The sequence below is a fragment of the Alligator mississippiensis genome, chromosome 5, assembly GCF_030867095.1.
Source record: "Alligator mississippiensis isolate rAllMis1 chromosome 5, rAllMis1, whole genome shotgun sequence".
NCBI lineage: Eukaryota > Metazoa > Chordata > Crocodylia > Alligatoridae > Alligator > Alligator mississippiensis.
The window spans coordinates 149,687,655-149,708,866 of record NC_081828.1 but is presented as its reverse complement, the minus strand read 5'-3'; the positions used below and the strand labels follow the sequence as shown (position 1 = coordinate 149,708,866).

The window sequence follows — 21,212 nt, the reverse complement described above, 5'->3', positions numbered from 1 at the left end:
TCTGAAACTTCCTTTTCTGTGGTGTTGTAAGGATTCTTCTGTAACCCCTGGTGTCATTTTCATGCTGTCTATCTCCTTCACACATGCACACACATTCACACACCCACCCCAAGGTATCTAAAGTGTCAGATATCAAGGAAGTTATTTGACTGAAGACTCCTTTGCTCTTGGCAAGGAAAATAGCTTTAGGATGAGATTATGGGAAAAAAGTGTAAATTTTATCACATGGAAAAGGATTATAGTAAAACTAGTAGAAAGGCTTTTCAATGGGAAAATTCCATTTCAATGAAACTGCAACTTTTTGAGGGGAAATGTTAAATAAATGTACTTTTGGGGGAAAAGCAAACAAAGGTTTTTAGTAAAGTTGAAACATTCTTTTTCATCTGTATTGGAATGACATTTTTACTTTTTCATTCCAAAATCATTTTTGGAATTTATTTGTAGAATAAGAATAATAAGAATTCCAAAATGTTTTATAAGGGCTGAGTTGAAGATAAGGAGTTCTATCAAAACTGACATTTTGATTGTCCTCAAATGTTTATTATTTTTTTCCAAAAAATCATTTTGAAGAGCATTGTAATCCTTTTTATGCCATTCTAAAATGAAAACAGGTCAAAATTTTGGAGTCTCAAATGGAATGGAAATGCCAAGTTTCAAACCTTTCTATACTATAATTATTGTGAGACAGGTGCATGTGATTTGGTGTCAGATGACCACTTGCTATATCTGATTTTTATAATTGCATGTGCATGGTTACATGGTCTTATGGCCTAACCAAATGGGACAGAACACAACCCCACAAATTCACATAATATAGACTGCTATCTGTATAAAATTGTACTACACAAGACCTTTAGCAAAATACCTTATATATTTTTCCATCAGTACAATGCACAAAATACTGTTCATTTCCTTTACTAAATGAATATGGCTATGTGAATTCTTTCTGAAACTGACATGAGAAGTAGGTGTAATTTAATTGAAATTAAAAACAACATTGACTTGCTATCTACCCAATAGATCTCTGCAGCCTGTTCCTTGCATACTGCTTATTAGTTTCCTTGGTAACTTGTAATCATTGCCGTCCTAAAACAGATGAGATGTCAATAAATATGTACTGTAATAGTGGATTGATGCATCAGAAAGAAAAGTGCTGTAATGACAGCATAATAAATTTTAACATGAAAACTTAATGGCCACATTAATGACATACTAACTACAATCTCAGACACATACTTCACTCCATTTTACATTTTCCTTTCTTAGCATGTTTGTGGCAAACAACATTTCATGAGTGCCTTCCAGTACCACCACACAATAAAATAGACCCTAGGACAAGCAACACGGCTCATCTTTTTATATACCGCACTCATAAAATAGAGCTATTTCTTGACAGCTGCTCTCCCTTAAAGTGGGGCTACCAACTGGATACATCTTATTCTGACTCAATCAGTGACTCCTAGCTCACTTTAGAAGTACACATTACATAAACAAAGAAGTTATACTTTATGCACATAAATACATTACCCCAAAGGACTACAACGAGAGCTCTAATGCCTTGTAAGTGCTCTGATCTACTTTCCTGATTGTTTTCAAGGTAGAAAGCATGAAGAACAAACATAGGCAAGCTGTGCATAGGGGAGTGGAGGAATGGACACAATGGTGTAACAAGCAGAGTTTGTGTAGTAAGTAGTGGGGAGGGGAGGTATACATCTCTTACCCAAAACAGACCCTGGCAACTGCTCCTGCAGCTGCTGTGTGTTCTGTCCACCCCAGCTCTTGCTCTTCAAGTAGAGTCTGTTTACTGGCTGCTAATGCAAAAGAAATGCTGTGGGGCTGCTCTTGCTGCTGGAGTGCAAGCTCCTAAGTTGGTGCCTGGGGATGGTGACCTCTCTTGCCCAACCCCAGTTAAACTAGTACATGGATGTACATGTCATCTTTTTGGTATGATAGGAAAGACACTTCCATGTTTAGGATGCTAACCTTAGAGTTGGAAAATATGGATCCAAGTGCCACAAACTTTGAGTCTTGGCTATCTATATAATGCATAGCAAGACACCTGGGCTTGGCAGAGAGGGCTGGGAGTGGTGCATCCTAGGATGCTGGAGGACTGAAAATTTCTCATTTTATCTCTGTGGAACAGAATGAAGTTGCCCCAACAAGAGTTAGGTTGCATGGCCCAAAGCTAACCTTTGCCTGAATTAGTGTAACTTTAAGGGCACTTTACATAAGTTAACAAGCTGTAACATGCAGATACTCATGTTTCAAATTCCAGTAGTATGGTCTAAATGTAATGTATAACTTCACCTCTAGCGGTTAGGGAGCAGGAGGGAGTCTGAGGTTCTAGTCACTATTCTAAGAACTAATTATGTATTTCATGCAATATAAACCTAAAATATGGGTTTGAATCAAAGGAGGACATTGAATCATGGTTCCCACACCCTTGGTGAGTGCTCTAACCACTAAACTATTGTATATTAAGAAGAGCAGAGGCACTGTTTTGTCCCTTCTTTTATTTTGAAAGATTTTGCATGGAGCCTAATTTGGTAGGTATGTTCTGAGAATGCCTGTTGGATGGGAGGCCCCCATTCAAGATAGGTGGAGAAAAGCCAAGTTTGTGAATCCTGGCAAGGATGGAAGTTAGGTAGGTGCCTAGTTGCTCAATTCTACTGAGACTGAGACAACTCTCTGTATGCCCAAAAGCAAATCTGTAGGCATTTGGAGAACTTTGATTTTGAAACCTATTGTGATTATGGGCTTTTCTGGGTTAAGTGGCAGTGGGACAGACTTCAGTATCCAATAAGTAGGGATAAATATACCAAATACTGTATAGATATTAGATATTATGATGATGGGAGCTATATATAAGGACCATAAATAGATAGATGCTGTTTTCCTCTTCTCAGCAGGAGCCCCTCAAAAGATCTGTAGTCTTTGGCTTATTAATTAAACACCACCATTTGAAAGCAGCAGGGCAAAGCCATCCATTTCCCTTAACTTTTTGTCCTCAAGAGGGGTTCCCCTAAATTTATGCTTACTCAGTTGTAAGAGGAGAGGATAGCCATTGAAGCAGGGACAGACAAAGTCATGAATGTAGAATAAAGGGAGCAAGAGTTGCTTCTATAAAAGCCTTCTAAACCATTGCATGAGAACTAGTACAAAGTTAACTGGGAGGAAAGGATACTCTGGGAGTTTATTAGTTTAAATCAGACCACCAACGATGCTTGATGTGGTTAATAGCTCTTTATATTGGGCACTCGATTTTAGTGCACAAATTTAAATAACTGAGGACAGAGCAAGATCAAAGTTCACCAGTGTATATACTGATGCCTCCCTGAGTTTTTTTTTTGAGGTGCATTAAGCTGTCTGCTATCCTGCTTATCTATATTTTTAATCTTTATATTGGTAGTTGTTTTTGTTGAACTGAAGTGATTTGTGAGCCAAATGGAATAAACACTGCAAATATCATAAACCCCTATCACCACATAGTGACAGAGATTGAATCCATACCCACACTTTATACACAATAGTCTATTCTGTAAACAACCTAAAGAGAGAGTTCTGCAATCTCACATGCTATGGTCACCAGCTCATGTGCTCAATAGTTGCTGGAATGAATACCAGTGCTCGGAAGACTTCTGGATACATCAGTGGGTGGCATTCTGTTCTTTTCTGGATGCTTAGATTTGGTCATCTGCATAATCATCTCAATCCCAAAAATGGCACTTATGCACAGGTTGGCAATCTGTTTCTGCATTTGTAGCTCTACGCATGTGAATACCAATGTGCACATCCAGAAATAGAATGCCAACCTGTAACTGGCACTATTGAAACTTAATTGTTTAATTTACACCAGACTTACTCATCTAGCCATCCATAAAAACAGAATGCCCCAGGTGCACAAGTCCTTATGGCCTAAATGGGTCTGAGGCAAGTTCAAAACTGCAATCCTGAAAACACCTGGTCTTCTGTTGTCCAACCCTGGAAATACCTAAATTCCATAGGTGGCTCAGTTTTTGACAGTAAAGCTGCCTAGGCACCTGAAGTTCCCAAAAGCACCTCAGTCTTGACAGGACTGAGAAACTAAATATCTAGTTCATGCAATGAATCTTGTTCATGAGGGTCCAAAAATCAGGTGTTCCTTTTTAAAATCCCTTTAGGGTATGCTGACATTGGCTGTACCCTGCTCATGAGGCTGCCACCAAAACATGATCACACTCCAAACACAGAAATGCAATAGTGAGGATGGTTTGGGGGTGCCCACTTGCCATTCTCTCAAGAATGCCAGAGAAAGATGTGAGGGCATTGTCAGTGTCCCCACTGCTGCACTTCCATATTTGGAGCATGAAGAGTGGGTCATATTTCTCAGTAGCAACCTAAGTGTTCAAAAGCAGTACAGTGATACTCTGAAAGTGTCGACCCAGTAGACATTCTCAGGACACAACTAACACACACACACACACACACACACACACACACACACAATTGTGCTCCTTATAAAGTTAGTATTGGGCACTACTCATTTTTCAAGTGGAGAGGGAATAGAATTATCTATTAAATACGAATTGTCAAACACAGTTCACTAATAGTTTTTGAATCAGGGACTACAGTTCAGATCTCACTTGTTGAGTGCATTTATGACTGGATTAGAAAGGCATACTTCTTTCCTGCTTTCTCTTTCTATTCTGATGAAACTTGAATTTGTTTCTGAACAATGGTCCACTTTCAACAGAAAGTTTGAAGAGTGTCCTACCCATAGAAATCTATAGGTTTGTGGTTAGGAAATTTCCCAAAGTCGGAGATATGAAGCTGAACACTGTCAGGCTGAGGACTATGCCACCTTCTACCATACCTGCTCCAGCTCCACATACTCCAGACCTGGAACTGAAGTGAGTAGGATGCTCAGGGGATATCCCTGAACGCAATTCACAAGCATGACAGGCATCTTGAGAGAGGCAGTAAAGGTGGAGTGTGTCCCTGGAGCACTTTCCAGTTCAGAGGGTGCAGAACTGGAGGAGGGACTGAGCATGGCACATATTTTTATGGCAGTCATAACAGGAATCCAGAGGTAGAGTGGGTAGACATACCCATGGACTCTAGTAAAATAAATCTCACATACCAGAGTTATAATTCCAGAACTCGAAGCAGTAAATACATACAGGACACATCTACCCGAGAAGCTTACTGTGGATTAGACTGATTAGCTCCACAGTAAATGCTGCATGTCTACACGTGCACCCCTATTAGGCTAGAGTAGATGAATTAACTCCACAGCAATGCACGTATAGATGCTGCCCCAGCTGACTGGGGCATCAGTGTGGGTACTGCCTGCTCACTAACCCCAAACTGGAGTACCCTTGTGTCCCAGCTAGCCCCTCCACAGCATGTTGAGCTGGGCCTGCTCTATTGAGGGAGCAGGCCCAGGCTGGCAAGCTGACCCTGTGAACTGCCTGCTGGCCAAGGCTGCCCCAACCTGAATCAATATGTTCAAACGGTGCTCCCATGAGCAATAAACTCCAGAACAATTAGTTCCAGAATTTATTGCTTCACATTAATAGCACATGTAAACATACCCGCAAAAGAACAGGAGTCTTCTTGAACAACCCTAAAATAAATCTGAATCTGTATTAGCTGAACAAATTAATATAACAAGAAAAAGTCAAGAATGCAAAGAGCACCTCACATGGAACATTTTCACATTTCCAGTGTCAACTGCAAGCCAAAAAATGCTTGCTGTAGAATACACAGATTTTTAATAGGGTCCATCTACTGGACATGGTTGAAGGATAAAAACTGTGAAGCAGCTGTAACCAGACTGGACAATGTGTTGAAGCACAGCTGTAGCAAATTGTTATATATATAGATAGATAGATATAGATATATCTATATATATCCATTAAGATATGCGGCGATGTTGTTTTACACTGGTTGAAGACTCACTTCTAAAATTTTAGATGAGACTAAGTCATCCTCTCCTTGCTATGCTTTATAAAGGAAAAGAATCCTGTACAAGGTGAACACTCCATTTCCCCATCTGCCAAAGAGCTTTGTGGATTAAAAGGAAACCTATGACTTCTGCTGACTGGGAGAGGAATCCTGGGAGTGGTTAAAGATCTACAAAGTAGCAAATCACTGTGGTTTTGCAGCTAGGAGTGTGTTTAAAGGCCAACGACTGCAGTAAGCTATGCTCCCTGGCAGTGAGGTATGACCAGAATAGGAATCAGGACCTTGTTCTGTTCAATACATTTTGTAGATTTACCAGATAAAATTCCCAAATACATGGATCCACTCCCTCTTCTCCCTACTGAGATCTTGTGTTCATCCCATAAAGTTCCACACTAAAGCTATGCTTTTCATTGCCTGCATGGACCTCCATGTGGAACTGTTATTCATAGATTCATAGATGTTAGGGTCGGAAGGGACCTCAATAGATCAAGTCCAACCCCCCGCATAGGCAGGAAAGAGTGCTGGGTTTAGATGACCCCAGCTAGATGCCTATCTAACCTCCTCTTGAAGACCCCCAGGGTAGGGGAGAGCACCACCTCCCTTGGGAGCCTGTTCCAGACCTTGGCCACTCTAACTGTGAAGTTCTTCCTAATGTCTAGTCTAAATCTGCTCTCTGCTAGCTTATGGCCATTATTTCTTGTAACCACCAGGGGCGCCTTGGTGAGTAAAGCCTCACCAATTCCCTTCTGTGCCCCCGTGATGAACTTATAGGCAGCCACAAGGTCACCTCTCAACCTTCTCTTGCGGAGGCTGAAAAGGTCCAGGTTCTCTAGTCTCTCCTCGTAGGGCTTGGTCTGCAAGCCCTTAACCATATGAGTGGCCCTTCTCTGGACCCTCTCCAGGTTATCCACATCCCTCTTGAAGTGCGGTGCCCAAAATTGCATGCAGTACTCCAACTGCGGTCTGACCAGCGCCCGATAGAGGGGAAGTATCACCTCCTTGGTTCTGTTCATCATGCATCTGCTGATGCACGATAAAGTGCCATTGGCTTTTCTGATGGCTTCGTCACACTGCCGACTCATGTTCATCTTGGAGTCTACTAGGACTCCAAGATCCCTTTCTGCTTCCGTGCCACCAAGCAGGTCATTCCCTAGGCTGTAGGTGTGCTGGACATTTTTCCTCCCTAGGTGAAGCACTTTGCATTTCTCCTTGTTGAATTGCATTCTTTTGTTTTCTGCCCATATGTCCAACTTGTCCAGGTTTGCTTGTAGTTGTTCCCTGCCCTCCGGTGTGTCCACTTCTCCCCACAGTTTTGTGTCATCCGCAAACTTGGACATAGTACACTTCACTCCCTCGTCCAAGTCGCTGATGAAGACATTGAAGAGTATCGACCCAAGGACTGAGCCCTGTGGGACCCCATTGCCCACGCCCTTCCAGGACGATACCGACCCATTACGACTCTCTGGGTATGACCCTCTAGCCAATTTGCCACCCACCAGACTGTGTAGTCATCCAAGTCACTGCCTCTTAACTTATGGTCAATGTATTTTCAATATGATTGTTCTGTCCAGTAGGTGGTATTTTTGTGGGAAAGGGTTTGTTTTGATTTTCTTCAGTACTTATCTGCCTTTTCCACTGTCAGTGGCTTCAAAATTTGGTTGGATGATTCACCATGGATGTAACAAGGAGATTTTCTTTTAAGGAGAATACATCTTAAGGACTTCAAAATACCACATTTACTTGCACCTGAGATATTTCCACGCCCCCCAATCAACATGGCTAAACCAAGTTTCAAGTTAAAATGCAGCATTTGCAGTCAGAAGAGGTAGCAGGAATCTACTCAGCAAAGCATGCAGTGGTACAGGCCCCAGCACAAATAGCACAGGACTTGGTGTGGGACCCAGAGCAGTGAGGAACATGGTGTGGAGGAACATAATAGTGTGAGCCCTGGGGTGGTGAGGATCTCAGTGCAGGAACTGGTGAAAAGGCACCAGTCAGCACAGCACAAAGCTGTGGGGGCTGGGGAGGCAGGCAGCAGATGAGTAAGTGGCCAGGGAGGATAGGCACCAGGGCTGGCAAAAGGGACAGGTGAGAGTGGCAGGTGGCAGGGGCACAGTGGGGAGGCAGGGACAGGGGGAGCAAAACTTCCTAAGAGTTGAAGCCACCTTATAAGTTTCAATCTTGCCTTCTGCTCCCAACATAATTAATTCCTCTTGAAAAAGTTCCTTGGATAATTTGTCTTGCTAATGTAGAGGAAGTCTTTGACCCTCCTGGGTAGCTGGCCATGGAATGGCAGGCTGAGATGAATAGCCATACTGTCAGACCAAGGTGCCAGGTTCAAGGCTGTGGCCTGGCACCTGCATTTGGCCCACAAGCAGTTAACACATAGCTCCTGAGCTCCTACCTGGCTGCCACTATTCCCATTGCTTCAGCAGCTAGGGCAGTAGTTGGGGTCTTTGGGGGTTGAATAGCCTGGCAGGAGGCCCAGTGAGTTTGTTTCCCATGTGGTGATATCACTAAGGGGGCTTAGGAAGGATGGCTTGCACTGCTCACATGGCAATGGTGGTGAAGGTATCATCCACTTGGCAGTAAGAGAAGTGGGGGGAGGCGCTCACATAGGAGGAGGGAAGGGGCTTGCACTGTTTGTGTGCCAAGGGTGGGAGTGGGATCACCTGTGCAGTGGTAGCAGTGGGGAGGCTTGAGTGAAAGGGCTTGTGCTACTCCAATCTGTGTAGGAGGGGGAGGGCAGACAATTACTGGTGAGGCAGTAGTGGATAGGGGATTGCCTACATGGTAGTGGTAGTAGGGGATGCTGCATGTAGTGGGGGGCTCATCTGGCACATGGACCTTGAATGAGGATAACATTTTCACCAAGGTGACTTAAAAAAACCTAAGTCCCATTTTCAAAAATAAGCAGGATACTTGGGACTTTACTGAACTATGTTGGGGACTCTACAACTGTGATTGCTCACATAACTGAGTGCATGTTGGTGATAGCATGCATTGACACTGCTAGTATCTGATGTTTGTACTGTTGAAAACAGTTGCCTCCAAAATTGGAAACAAACTGACATTATTAACATTCAGTACAGTGTGATAGCACAGATGGTGTAGGGGACAGATCCTCAGCTAGTGTAGCCTGCTTAGCTCTATTGAATTCAGTGTAGTTATACCAATTTACACCAGCTGTGAAGGTGGCCCTATGAGCTGTTTTTCATAAATAGCTGTGTCAGTTTAAAGGATACCCATGTTTTATATTTCATTTTGATTAGCAGATGATATTTCCATTGTTTCACTAGCAATGTTTCTATATTCAGAATTTCTTTTTTTGTGAGACTGCAAGTACAATGTGTAGTTGTAAACACACATTTAAGAAGCGGGTTTGCCTAAACCAATCTGATTTAGGGTTGAATTGAAACAGCCATTGGACTATTGTCAATAAATCACAGAATAAATTTCAGGCAGTATTGATACAATAGTATTAATATATTGTCTATGACGATGATACGTACTTTGCCATTGTAGAAACTGCTGCTGTTTTAAACTCATCTACTGCTCATATTCTATGCTCCCTGATATTTGGCTTCCTCACATCCATCCAGCTCTGAATCAACTCAAGGCTCAGTAGTTTTTAGAGTAACTGAAAGCTGCTCTCCATTGTGTCAGCTGACCATTTTCATTTGTGTAGTGTATGCCAGCTAGTCTTTGTATTCCTTCAAAATCTCCTCCCATATTCAGTGCATCCCTTGAGTATTGGCTGCAAGTCCTTTATAAGAGCTGTTCCAGTTGGTAAGTGTTCCCCCATGCTAGGTGAATTATTAACAGAGGAACTACTATTATTTTAATCTTTGCAGAGCCATTGAAAAGGGGCAGGCAAATGACTATGGCCTTGAACATCTTACTGACACCTGCAGAGTTGATCTGGAATCCCACATTCTGGCAAAACAGTGGGAGCATGATGATGAAAACATCTGTGCTAGAAACACTTCAGGTGTGTTTCAGGAAGAATGTGTTTCATCCCTGAGGCAATAATGACTCAGAGTCCTCTTTCTTGCAAGATCTCAAATGCTCTCAGTTCCCTGGGATTTCAGTGAGAACTGAGGGGGCTTTGAAGAGTGCTTTTCAATATTACACCCTAACTGATTTCACAAGCAGCAACTCCGTATCTTCAATGAACTACAAAGCTTTCATAATGATTAAAGTCCTGATCCTAGACTGTTAAAGTAAATGGGAGTTTTGCTGTTGATTTCAGTGACTTCAGGATCAAGTCTTCAGTTTCACGTGCAATGCCAATAACTCTTTAAAGCACATATTTTCTGGAAGCAAACATTTCCATGGTGCTTTTTTCACAAATTATCAAAGATATCTGTCTTTTGCATATATTTCACATATATTTTCTATAAATAATGTCTCTTGTGCATGAGGAAACAACCTTGTGAGACACATGGGCATGCATTTATGCATGCCTGCATGCACGCACGCGCGCGCACACACACACGCACACGCACGCACACACACACACACACACTTTAATACATAATTTAAGCTTGGATAATACTCTACATTATGTATCTATACATATGGTCATAACCTCATATAGTGACCACTGGGATATTTTATCTGCCCTGGTCTAAATTGCAATCCAGAGTATTAACCAGAAATCACCCTGAACCAAAATCTTCAGTCTAAACACTGTTGTTCTTTGGGGACATGTCAGATACGGAGGCAGATTTCACAGAGGACAAATCTTCAAAATTGCTTAAAAATTAAATGTACCCTGTAAAAAAGTGTGTTTTTGGATCTGTCAAGCACATTTTAACAACCCTTACCTGTGGCAGGGTAAGGTGCTATGCCTTGTAGTTTTCCAGTAGGGTTGATTGTGTTATTTTAATAATAGGTTAGACAGGGATTTGCTTGGGATGGTTTGGATACAGAAGATCCTGCCTCAGGAAGGGGGTTGGACTAAATCAGTGGTACCCAAACTTCTGACCCCATGGGCTGGATGAATGGCATGGGGTTTGTCCATGGTTCAAGTGCTGCATGGGGTTGGTATGTGGGGTTGATCCACAGGTTTGAACCAACACTCTGGCCCACACCTGTGCTCCTAGATCCAGTCACATGCCAGCCTATTCCCTCATACCAGCCTGATCCTGAGTATCTAGATCTGGCCACATGCTGGCATGATCTGGAGACAGAGCCATGTTATCCATCCTGCAGGAATCCCCATGGGTCTAGAAACGTGGCAGCAGAAAAGTGGCAATTAATGCTGCCACCACTCCCCCCTCCACCAAATTTCTGGACCCTTGGGAAGCCCTGTTGGGTGGATGATGGCTCTACAGGTAAGACTCAGGGACTCATGGAATCAGACTCAGTAGTCCAAGCAGTTCCTATGATTTGCTGTGTTATATAACATTATACCTTTCTGAAGATGTATTCAATGGCTTCTCTTCCTGAGCTACAAACTTTAGGAGGAGCATAAGAGAGAGAGATGGCTGTGAACATTTTGTTTTTGATAAGAATGAGTGTTGTGAATGCCATGTAGAATCTACTTCAGTTGTCACATTTATTCTACTGATAATCATAATAAGAACCAAGAAACTTAAAGCATGTCACAAAATCATTGGCAATATTCATGAATGAAATTAAGTGGTCTAAACCTGGGGGAAGACTGAAATAGATTGTGTTCCATTCTTGGACATTTGATAGCCACAAGAGTTGTTTGTTTCATTCTAATGGAAATAGGATTCAGTCTCATATTCATAGACAATCTACTGTCAAAATACATCTATCATGCTTAGGTGCTGAGTACTAGTTCATGCTCTTTTAAAAATTCCAACAGATGAGTGAAAATATTTAATAGTGCCAAAACAAAGAAATAAATTGCTGGTTTGCTAGATTTATGAAAATATGCAAAAGTTCATCAGCTATGCTTTAATGTATCTAAGTCTGTAAAATATTGTTCAACCTTAGCTCTTGGTTTACTCAAGTACTTAGGAATAGCCAGCTATATAATTGGTCTGGTATGCAGAAAACCATTGTCTCTCTTCCTGTGACCCAATACAGTACAATATATTGGAAATGCCTTTATTCTCTTCATATGTCAACTGTTTAGCCTGAAGCAGTTTCCCACACAAATTAGAGGGGGTGGGGAGTAAGACATGTATTAGGCCTGTGCGAAGTAGCCAGTATTCACATCAGATTCAGATTTGGCCAATTTGGGGGAGAGTGATTCGATTCTGTGATTCAAATCACTGTCCAAAATTGATTTGGCTGAATCTGATTCAGAAATTTGGCCACCGCCAAATCGGCCAAATCTCCAAACTGAACAGGCCCCATACCCTGCCCACTCTCCCAGTCCCATCAATGGCTGCTCCACCTGTCCCCAGTGTCCCAGTACTTAAAAAAAAAAAAAAAAAAAGCCCCACATGCACCAGCTCCTGCGAGGTCGGGGCGCGGGGGAGATCCCCACTGATCTCCACTGCCTTGTGCTGTGTCGGGCAGGGCTCTACCATGAGGCCCCAGAGACCCTGACAGCCACAGCAGCAGCTGGTGAGTGCAAGGTTTTGGGTTTTTTTTTAAGTGCCAAGATGCTGGGGCCTGGTGGTGCAGCCATTGACAGGGCTGGGAGAGTGGGTGGGGCTTGGGGGGCAGTCTGGGGGGCTGGGGGAGCAGGCAGGGGATGGGGCCTGGTGGGAGTCCCCCCATGATCCCTTCCCCGCTCCTCCAGCCCCTCCCCCACCACTTACTGGCACAGAGCCCAGGTCCAGCTTCCTGTGGCGGTGAGCAGGGACTGCCCAAATCTCCAAATCTTTTCCAAATCTTTTCTGAATTGATTTGGAGGCTTTGAATCAATTCAGACCTTTTAACTGGTCTCCCGATTTGATTCGGACTTGGAGATTTGGCTGCCAAATTGGGCCAAATCTCCTCCGAGTCAAATCAAAAACTGAAGCTTCACACAGTCCTAACATGTATGTACCATATATTGATTATGATTGATCATATTGAACTGAAAGATTTAAAAATCTTCAAAGTTGTTTAGATTGTCTCTCAGCTTCTCCTGTTAGACCTGTCCACTTCATATAAATAGTTAAATAATGGAGAAGAGACTTCCTGAAACTCCACATTTTTTAAACAATCAGGCACCCTAAAGAGGCATGTTGTGATATTTTCAAAAGCTCCTAGGTATTCAACTCCTATTGCAACGTCTAACTCCTTAGACTGGTAAGGCTAAATCAACAAGGCAGCTGAGGTTTTGCAATGGTTTGCATTTTACTGCTTAACTTTTAGCAATGAGATAAGCCCTGAGTTAGGAACCCTGGTTACCTATACAGTGTATGTAGAGGGTTACATGTCTTAGCATGAGATTTACAAAAGCCAATAAGCAGAGATCCCTTTCTCAAAGTTAATCAGGTGCCTGGCTCCAGACTGCAGTGAAGGGCCTAATGTCTCTTGAGAGTCTCACCCATAAACTTTCTCTGGCAACCCTATCTGAAGACATGATCAGATCATTCAGAAAGAACATGATACGATGATAAAAAGGCCCACTTAACACTGGTTTTCTATTTATCATTTAATTCCTCATATCTTTTACTATTAATAGAAAAAGGTGCGAGTCAAATTTGACCACATTTTCAGTACATTATGACTTGAGTTGGAAGAGTATCTTTCATATAAACTGTGTTCCAAAACACTTTGCAAAATTAAAAGCTTTGTGTGACTACAGTATGAAAACATGATCCAAAATGTTTTGGCTCAAGAAAGAAGCCTTCTACTTTTCTTTCAAGTAAGGCCAAAGCAATTTTAACTCTTGACTTTTTAATTAATATTAAATACAATTTAAACTGAGTTTCTCATCAAACAAGTATCTCAACATTTGTAGATTTGCAGCTGTTTTGTGCACTGCTGTTTTTGCAATCAAAACATATAAACCATTGACCTTGAAATCTTCATAGTTCATGCCATATATCAACCTAAAATCTGTATTTTCTAAATTTGAAAAAAGATCTTGGCTTTATAAGCCATTATTAGTACCTATGCTAACAAGGAGACACTATTTTGCCTATGTGGCATGGTTTTACAATTATTTGTTGGTCTTCATTTTTTAAATAATAATGGAGCTTAAAGACCTCACTTGAATTCAGAGCTCAGGGTGGCAAGCAAACAAGAATTATATTCCATTATAATATTCAGAGGTCTTGAAGACTGTTTTCCTTACACATCAGAACAAGACCCAAACATGAATCTAAAGGTGACCCCAAAATAGTCTGGTAATGAAGGCTCTCACCTGCTAAGTGAGACATCCAGGTTCAAGTTCTTGCCTTACATATTTCCTTTTAGGGACCTGCCTCAAGGACTGACATCTCAGGTAACTTTTACAACTGCCAAGCTAAAATCAGTCTTGCTCTGTGGCCCAGTGACATGGTAATTATTTATTCAAAATTAGTCAGAGCAGGGATTTGAAATCAGGTCTCCTGCTGGATCTCAGGTAAATCCCTTCACCCTTGATAGGGTTGTTCTCTATTGCAATGACAAATTTCAGCATGTGTAGTTGATGCTGGTGGAATGAGACTCTTTCCTGTTGGAGCTGTTCCACTTGTATATAAATAACTAACCATTCACTGGAGCTTGACTCTTTAGCTTGGTAGGTAGAACAATTTTTAGGGTGCAGGAGACCAAGATCCAAATCTAATTTCTCTTTAAGGAATCTAAGTATAATATATATGTCTAAAAGTAGACACACAAGGGAAATAAAGGCCCCTGCTCCTACCCTAATGGTGTTTCTTTATTTTGAATTTATAAATATCTGATGAAAGGGACTGATAACAGCTAGGGTACCCTCTCTCCAGGCTAGCACCCATTTCAATTAGGCTAGAAACAGACATACAGTTTCTACTGGGAGAGTTGCTATTCTCTCCATAGAAGGTAAAGGTGCACAGATATTCAGGTTTTTGCTCCCAGAGCTCCTGGAGAAAACTAACCCTGGAATAACCAGGGTTAAATGGCTCCCAGAAGAGTTTCTCCCAGAAGACTAAATGTCTGTATACTTTCCCTTGACTTAATTCCTCCTGGGTACCAGGAGGAGTAGAGCTGGGGGGAAGGCACCTGTTCCTTCCCAAGACATGGTGTCACCTTAGCCTTGAAAAGGTGCAGGGTCAGCCACTCCCCTCATCTCACAGACTGGGAGAGGAGGGGAGTAGCAGCCACTGCTCCCTGCCTCTTCTCTAAACCAGGCAGTGCCCAGTTTCAGGAAGAGGCAGGGGCTTTGTTAGCTGCCAGCTGCAAGCTGCTTGCTTCCCCACTGCCCTGTTGAGCAGAAGGGCTATGATTTAAAAAGCAAGTGGCTGGGAGTAGAGCTACCCTGCTCCCAGCCACCAGCTTTTAAATCACTGCCTTACTACTCAGCTGGGCAGCAATGGAAAGCAATGGAATGGAGCTGCAAATGGGAAAGTGTCTTCACCTGTCACTCCCTGCTCCTGCAGGCTTGCTCTTGCCATCCCTGCCCCTCAGCTAGGTAGTGGTGGGGGGGGGCGACAATTTAAAAGACAGAGGAGGCTTAGGAAAAGCCTGTAGATGCCTGACTCTTGACCCCTGGGTCAGTCCAGAGCAGTGCAGGGTAAGGCAGGATGCCTTGCCACAATGGCTGAATGACCCTCCCCACACTTCTCCAGGTCAAGCTGGAGAAGTGCAAGGAGCAAAGGCTGTTCTCCTGCAGGGGAGACTTGTGAGGGCCCCTGCCATAGGGCAATACCCCTTGCTGTCAATCAGCTGAATGGCAGGATTGCAATAGGAGGCATTCTCTTAGGGTGGGAGCTCTTCCCAGGTCTCTGTGGCAACTGCCACATTGACAGCCTCCCTCCACCCAGTCAGGAGAGAGAACAGGGTGACCAGTAATGAGCTCCCTATGGGTGGGGATGGCCCAAGGAGCAGCCCCTGCCTGGAGAGCTTGCCTGATATTTTTCTACTGGAAGAAATATCTTCCAATAGAAATGAATGCCTGTATGCGGCTTGAGTCTATATTGCAGGCTGCAATGCAGTTTAGAGACACTTGAGGTAGATTTAAACAAAGTAGCCTAGGAACCTCAAACAGTAGTTTGTTCAGGCCATGGGACCTGTTTCCATAGGCTTTAGGTTTCTGTCTGGTCCTGCTGTGCTAAGAGAAGACATTTTTCCCTTCCTGTGTTTTTTCTCTTGGGTCTATTAACACAAGTATGTGCAAAGAGAATTAAGTACAGCAGTCCCAGTTTCAAACACTGTGGTCATGCATTTGACTTTAAACCACCACTGACCAAATAGATTGTTTTGCCAGTATTGTTCACCTTTATTTATGAAAATATTAAGCAAACAGCTGTTTACCAGAAGAGTCTGGATCCTAATGGATGCTGATCTGCTACTGACAAACAGGTGCTGGTCAACAGGTGGTGGGACAGTACGGCACAAGAAATCCATACATTCTAACATTTAGGCTTATTCCTTTATTAGGTAGTGAGTAAGAGACATAAAAAGAATTGAGTTTGTTGTTTACAGCTGAAATTTAGAAGAGACTTGTGTGAACAAAAATTGTTCCATAGAGCACTGTGACAAAAGAGGTCCAAGAAAACAGAAAGTGTCATTGTGAATTTACTGATGTAAATATAGTTGAAATGACACTGTTTATTCCTAGCAAAACTTGTATCAACTCTGCCCTAAGTACTGTGCCTCCATACATGCCACAGGCCACCAAATTTTAACAAAGGTCAGCCCACTGGTTTTAGTGGCATTGCATCCGTGTGGCAGGGTGTACAACAGGTGTTCACATACCAGCAGGCCATGCACAGCTATTGGTGGTTTTCCCACTCTTCCATTTTGCACATTACTTCATTTTCTCTCCTGGACCATCTCCTTTCCGAGTACCCCATGCCCTCTGCTTGTTTGTCAAATGCTCCAGTCTGTGGACACTATGAAAGGCTCTGAAGATGAACAGTGGTTCACGGAGCATAGCTTGCAAACCTTGGCTCTATGAAATAAGGGATTTTTACACAACAGTAGTATTGATGGCATTACAACTACTGCATGAGGAATATAGGCTGAATATCTTAAAAAAACTAAGAACACAGTTTTTAAGAGAGGAGCTTAAAGTTAGGTCCCAAAATCTATATGCACACACCTAAGCAAGTAGATTCATATTCCAAGGTGCAGAGTGACAGGCTCAGCATTTTAAGGGTGGGCTTCTCTATGACCATGTTGTATGTAGCTGAGTGCTGAGCAGTTTTAGCAATCTGCCCACATTTTAGATGCCTAAATATGGCTTCCGATGCTTAGCTTGATTTTCCTGTTTTTTGAAAATCTTAGGCTAAAGCAGTCTAGCTAATGAAGTAGCCCTGAAATCACCACAGCATCTAATTTATGTCCTACGCCTGATTAAACTGAATATAACCACAAGACTATTGATTTCAAGGCACGCACTTTTGCAAATAAAATGGGAGAAATAATATATACATACATCATTAATATAGAACTTATTTTAATTAATACTTATAAATAAAAGCATCTCTTTGGAATTCTTTAGACACAGACATCCATGGAACTTTTTCTTTCTCTCTTTATTACTTTTTTATAAAATCTATATGCAGAGAAGTTTAAAAAATGGCAAGTACTAATGGGTATGGCAGGCTCACTGATGAACTGAAAGTCAAAAGTGCTGTTTATTCCCATCCTGTACACCTCTCAAACTGCTAATATTAACCACAAGCAGGTTTATATAGCAACAACATGGCCAATATTTTGCATTAATACATTTTGTATAAAATCTTTTAAATCCACCCCCCAAACCTAAACTTAAATTATGCTTTTAATTTTTATTTGTCTTAAATGTATGGCAGGCATTTCACTTAGCTACGCATCAGAGTGGCTGTTTGTAACTGAGCAGCCCACTCTATAATATTAATAGATACTTTTCAGCTCCCTAGGGGGAAAGCAGCCAGCAAGAATCAGAGATTTGAGACGTGTCTAATTTTTTTCTGTTGTTTGTTACTTACCACCTAATGACCCACGTGTGAATTTGAATGGTTATATAATGACTTTATATAGTAGAATTTCTGTTTATAAGTTATTTTTCTTACTCTAACATATATACAATATATCTATATATACCCCTGATAAACCTTATTTTAAAGGGACACTATCCACCCCTTTCAGCCTCATAGTGAATATATAAGGCTCTAAGCTGTCAGTATGTAAATATCAGCTATAGAATTTAGGGTCCCCTAGGATCCTAAGGGTTGTGTTTATTCCTCGCCCATGATGTGCAGTTATAACAGGTGCCTTGTGTTTTGCTATTTGTATTAAGAATGCACATTAACACATTTTATATCCTATTAGTAGGAGATAAACCAAGAGAACATAGCCATTTTTATGATTATACCAAAAGGAAGGAAGGGAGATCCAATACATGTTTCTCTACTTGCAGGTACTCCCACTGGTATGATATAAAAATAATGTTTGCCATTGTTGGGGTGAAATCCTGACTCCTCTGAGGTCAGGCAACAGGTCAATGGCCTGTTGACTTCAATGGGCACAAGATTTCATTCTTGATTTTAATTTGCTAGTCATGACCATGAGTAACCCACTCTTGTCTTTCCCATTGCTCTAGCATTAATGAGTTATGCTTAACTCATGATAATATTATATTTTTGCTGTCCACCATTATGCCTTTAATGAACTTCTGCTCTGTATGAATTACTGCTTTTGGATACAAGCACTGCACACACACATATTTTCAGTTACATAGAAATTTGCCCTATTTTGTGTACAGTTTACAGATTTTTGTGCTAAATCTTCTTTAGCTGTTAATTTGTCTTAACCACAGAACTTCTTTATGTCTCTGAACTTGTTTTTTTTTTTTCCCCTACAGGTGATAAAAAGAAAATTTGCCAACTAGGAACAGCTCCACATTGTCATCATCATCTTGGCTACTTACCAAAGTGAAATAATTTGTTCATTTCATCTCTTGCAACTCAGTTAGAAACCTAGTGGCATAGATAGAGACACACTACTATTGTTTTACAAGACATCTATTGTATCTATTTTTGTTCAGATAAATACCCGGTAACAGCTGATTTGGCAGGAGGATCAGTAAGGGTACTACTATTCACAGTGTTTCTGTTTTTCTTCTTCTTCTTCTTTTAATCTACAGAATAAAGTATTTTATGTACATTGGAACCAGTTAATGCCCTTTAGACAAATTTGTAAGTTGTTTCATAAAGCAGGAAAGACATTGCAGGGAAACATGTGCCAAAAAGCACAGTCAAAAAGGCTTCATAAGTTCTATAGGTCACTATGACTCAATGCTGGAGATCACTTCTAAAACGATCAGTATTCAAGAGGAATGCTCTCATTTGGAGAAAATACTGCCCCTTCCCCCTTTTAGAATTTGTCCAATTCTCTATCAAAAGTCCTGGCTCTTCATATATACTTTAAACTATAAATAAACACTGCATAGTTCAATGTTCTTGATTTGCTTTTTTGAATTGTTTTGAAAAATTATTGCAGTACAACTGATTCCTGTTTGGAGTTCAGTAAGGAGCAAACAGCACAGGAGTATGGGTGGTCCGTATAGGCCCAGGAGCTGGTCGTAGAAGTGCTGGAGGAAGTGCTGAAGTCTGGAAAAGGGTAGCTGCTGGGGCTGTTCGAAGACTGAAAGGGGAATTCACAGCCACAGCAGCAGCTGCTGCTGCAGCTGCTAGTGGGTTTGGTAAGATACGTGGAGCCATTGGCTTTGAAGGTTCCTTTGAAAATACTAATTTTACCTGTGGGGAAGAGAACAAACAAAGACAGAAAGAAACAGAATTTGTTCGTATTAGCCATATGACAGGTACCTTTTCTTAGATTACAAATCAAAAAGAGAGAGGAGTGGTATCACTGACACTAAAAGTGAGCTGCAGCTCTGTGACAGTTTCCAAAGAAGATGCTATGTCATACACTCCAATTAGGAACGAGCATCTCAGTGATGTTTTAGTGGAGGCTACTGAAACCTGATATTATTTTGATCTTGGTTTCACATCTTATCATAGAGACCTATAATTTAATAGGCCATTTCAAATGAAAAAATCAAAGTGAATCCTTGGGGGCTGAGCAAGCACAATCTGCACACACATTAAGGGACAGGGGAGGAGGTGTTCAGAGATCCTGCAAGAGTTGAATAGGAAAGAAATAGCAATCAATTCAGAAGCAACCACATGGACAGTCTGATGATGAAGACCACAACATAAAGAAAACACATCCCATTTCAGAGCATGACAACACAGGTTCTTTCACTTCTGCTGTGATTCAAGATCTATTTAAAATAGGAGCATCTATGAGTGACTATTATCTCTAGCCACTGCAAAAGAATATAATAAAACTTATCTTGCAACAGCTATGGAAGCCTTCTGATTTCTCATGCATCTGAATGGGAGATGCAGTTCTTATTTCCCACTCTGCATCATCTATGAACCTGACGGTACCTCTTGCTGACCTTTCTAACTAAAGACACCATTCATACTTATGGGGCCTGTCTACACGTACGATTAATGCAAACAAATAAACTCTGGAACTTATTGCTCAGGAGTTTTTTCATGCACAACAGTGTACATGTAGATGCTGCCCTGGCTAGCTGAGGCACAAGGTTTCTCAGTCCAGGGCTAACCAGGAGTCTCAGTGAGAAAACTTCTCCCCCACCTTCCCCCACTGTTTCCATGTGCTGCCAAGAGGCTGCCCTGGGGCACAGGATGCCTCAGTGTGGAGGCTGCCTGCCAGCCAGCCAGCCTCACACTGAGAAACCCTGTGCCCCAGCCAGCCAGGGCAGTGCCTATATGTGTGCTGCTGTGCATGAAAAGGCTCCACAGCAATAAGCAACAAGCAGCTGCTCATACTCACCCCATCTCCATGTGCTGCAGGAAGTGAGAGGGGGTCTAGCTGGGGCACAGGGTGCTTCAGTGTGGGCCTAGTTGGCAGGCAGCCATCATGCTGAGAAGCCCTGTGCCCCAGCCAGCCCCCCATACAGCACATGGAGATCGAGGGGAGGGGGAGGAGGGAAGCAGCACCCCCCCCCCCCGCCCCTCCATGGGCTGCCACATACTTGTGTTTTACAAGACTACCCTGCTGCAGAGTTTATTAGTTTCATGTGCCCTAAGAGGGATCCATGTGTAGACACCGAGAAGTTTACAGTGCAGTTACTTAGTCAGCTACACAATAAATGTCTCATGTAGAGCACAATCATTTGTTAGAGGTGCAGAAGGTATCCCAAATTT

At 42.1% G+C, this 21,212-nt stretch overlaps 1 protein-coding gene across 12 annotated transcripts in view; it reads right to left on the bottom strand.

The window, feature by feature from the left end:
- Positions 1–13,744: 13,744 nt before the first annotated feature.
- ZNF385D (zinc finger protein 385D) overlaps positions 13,745–21,212 on the bottom strand; it is a 752,238-nt gene continuing 744,770 nt past the window's right edge. For all 12 annotated transcript variants that reach the window (XM_059728861.1, XM_059728862.1, XM_059728856.1 and 9 more), the window contains one exon: positions 13,745–19,730. In XM_059728861.1, coding sequence (XP_059584844.1) covers positions 19,497–19,730 — 234 coding nt within the window. In that variant the 3' untranslated portion in view covers positions 13,745–19,496. The remainder of the gene's footprint in view (positions 19,731–21,212) is intronic.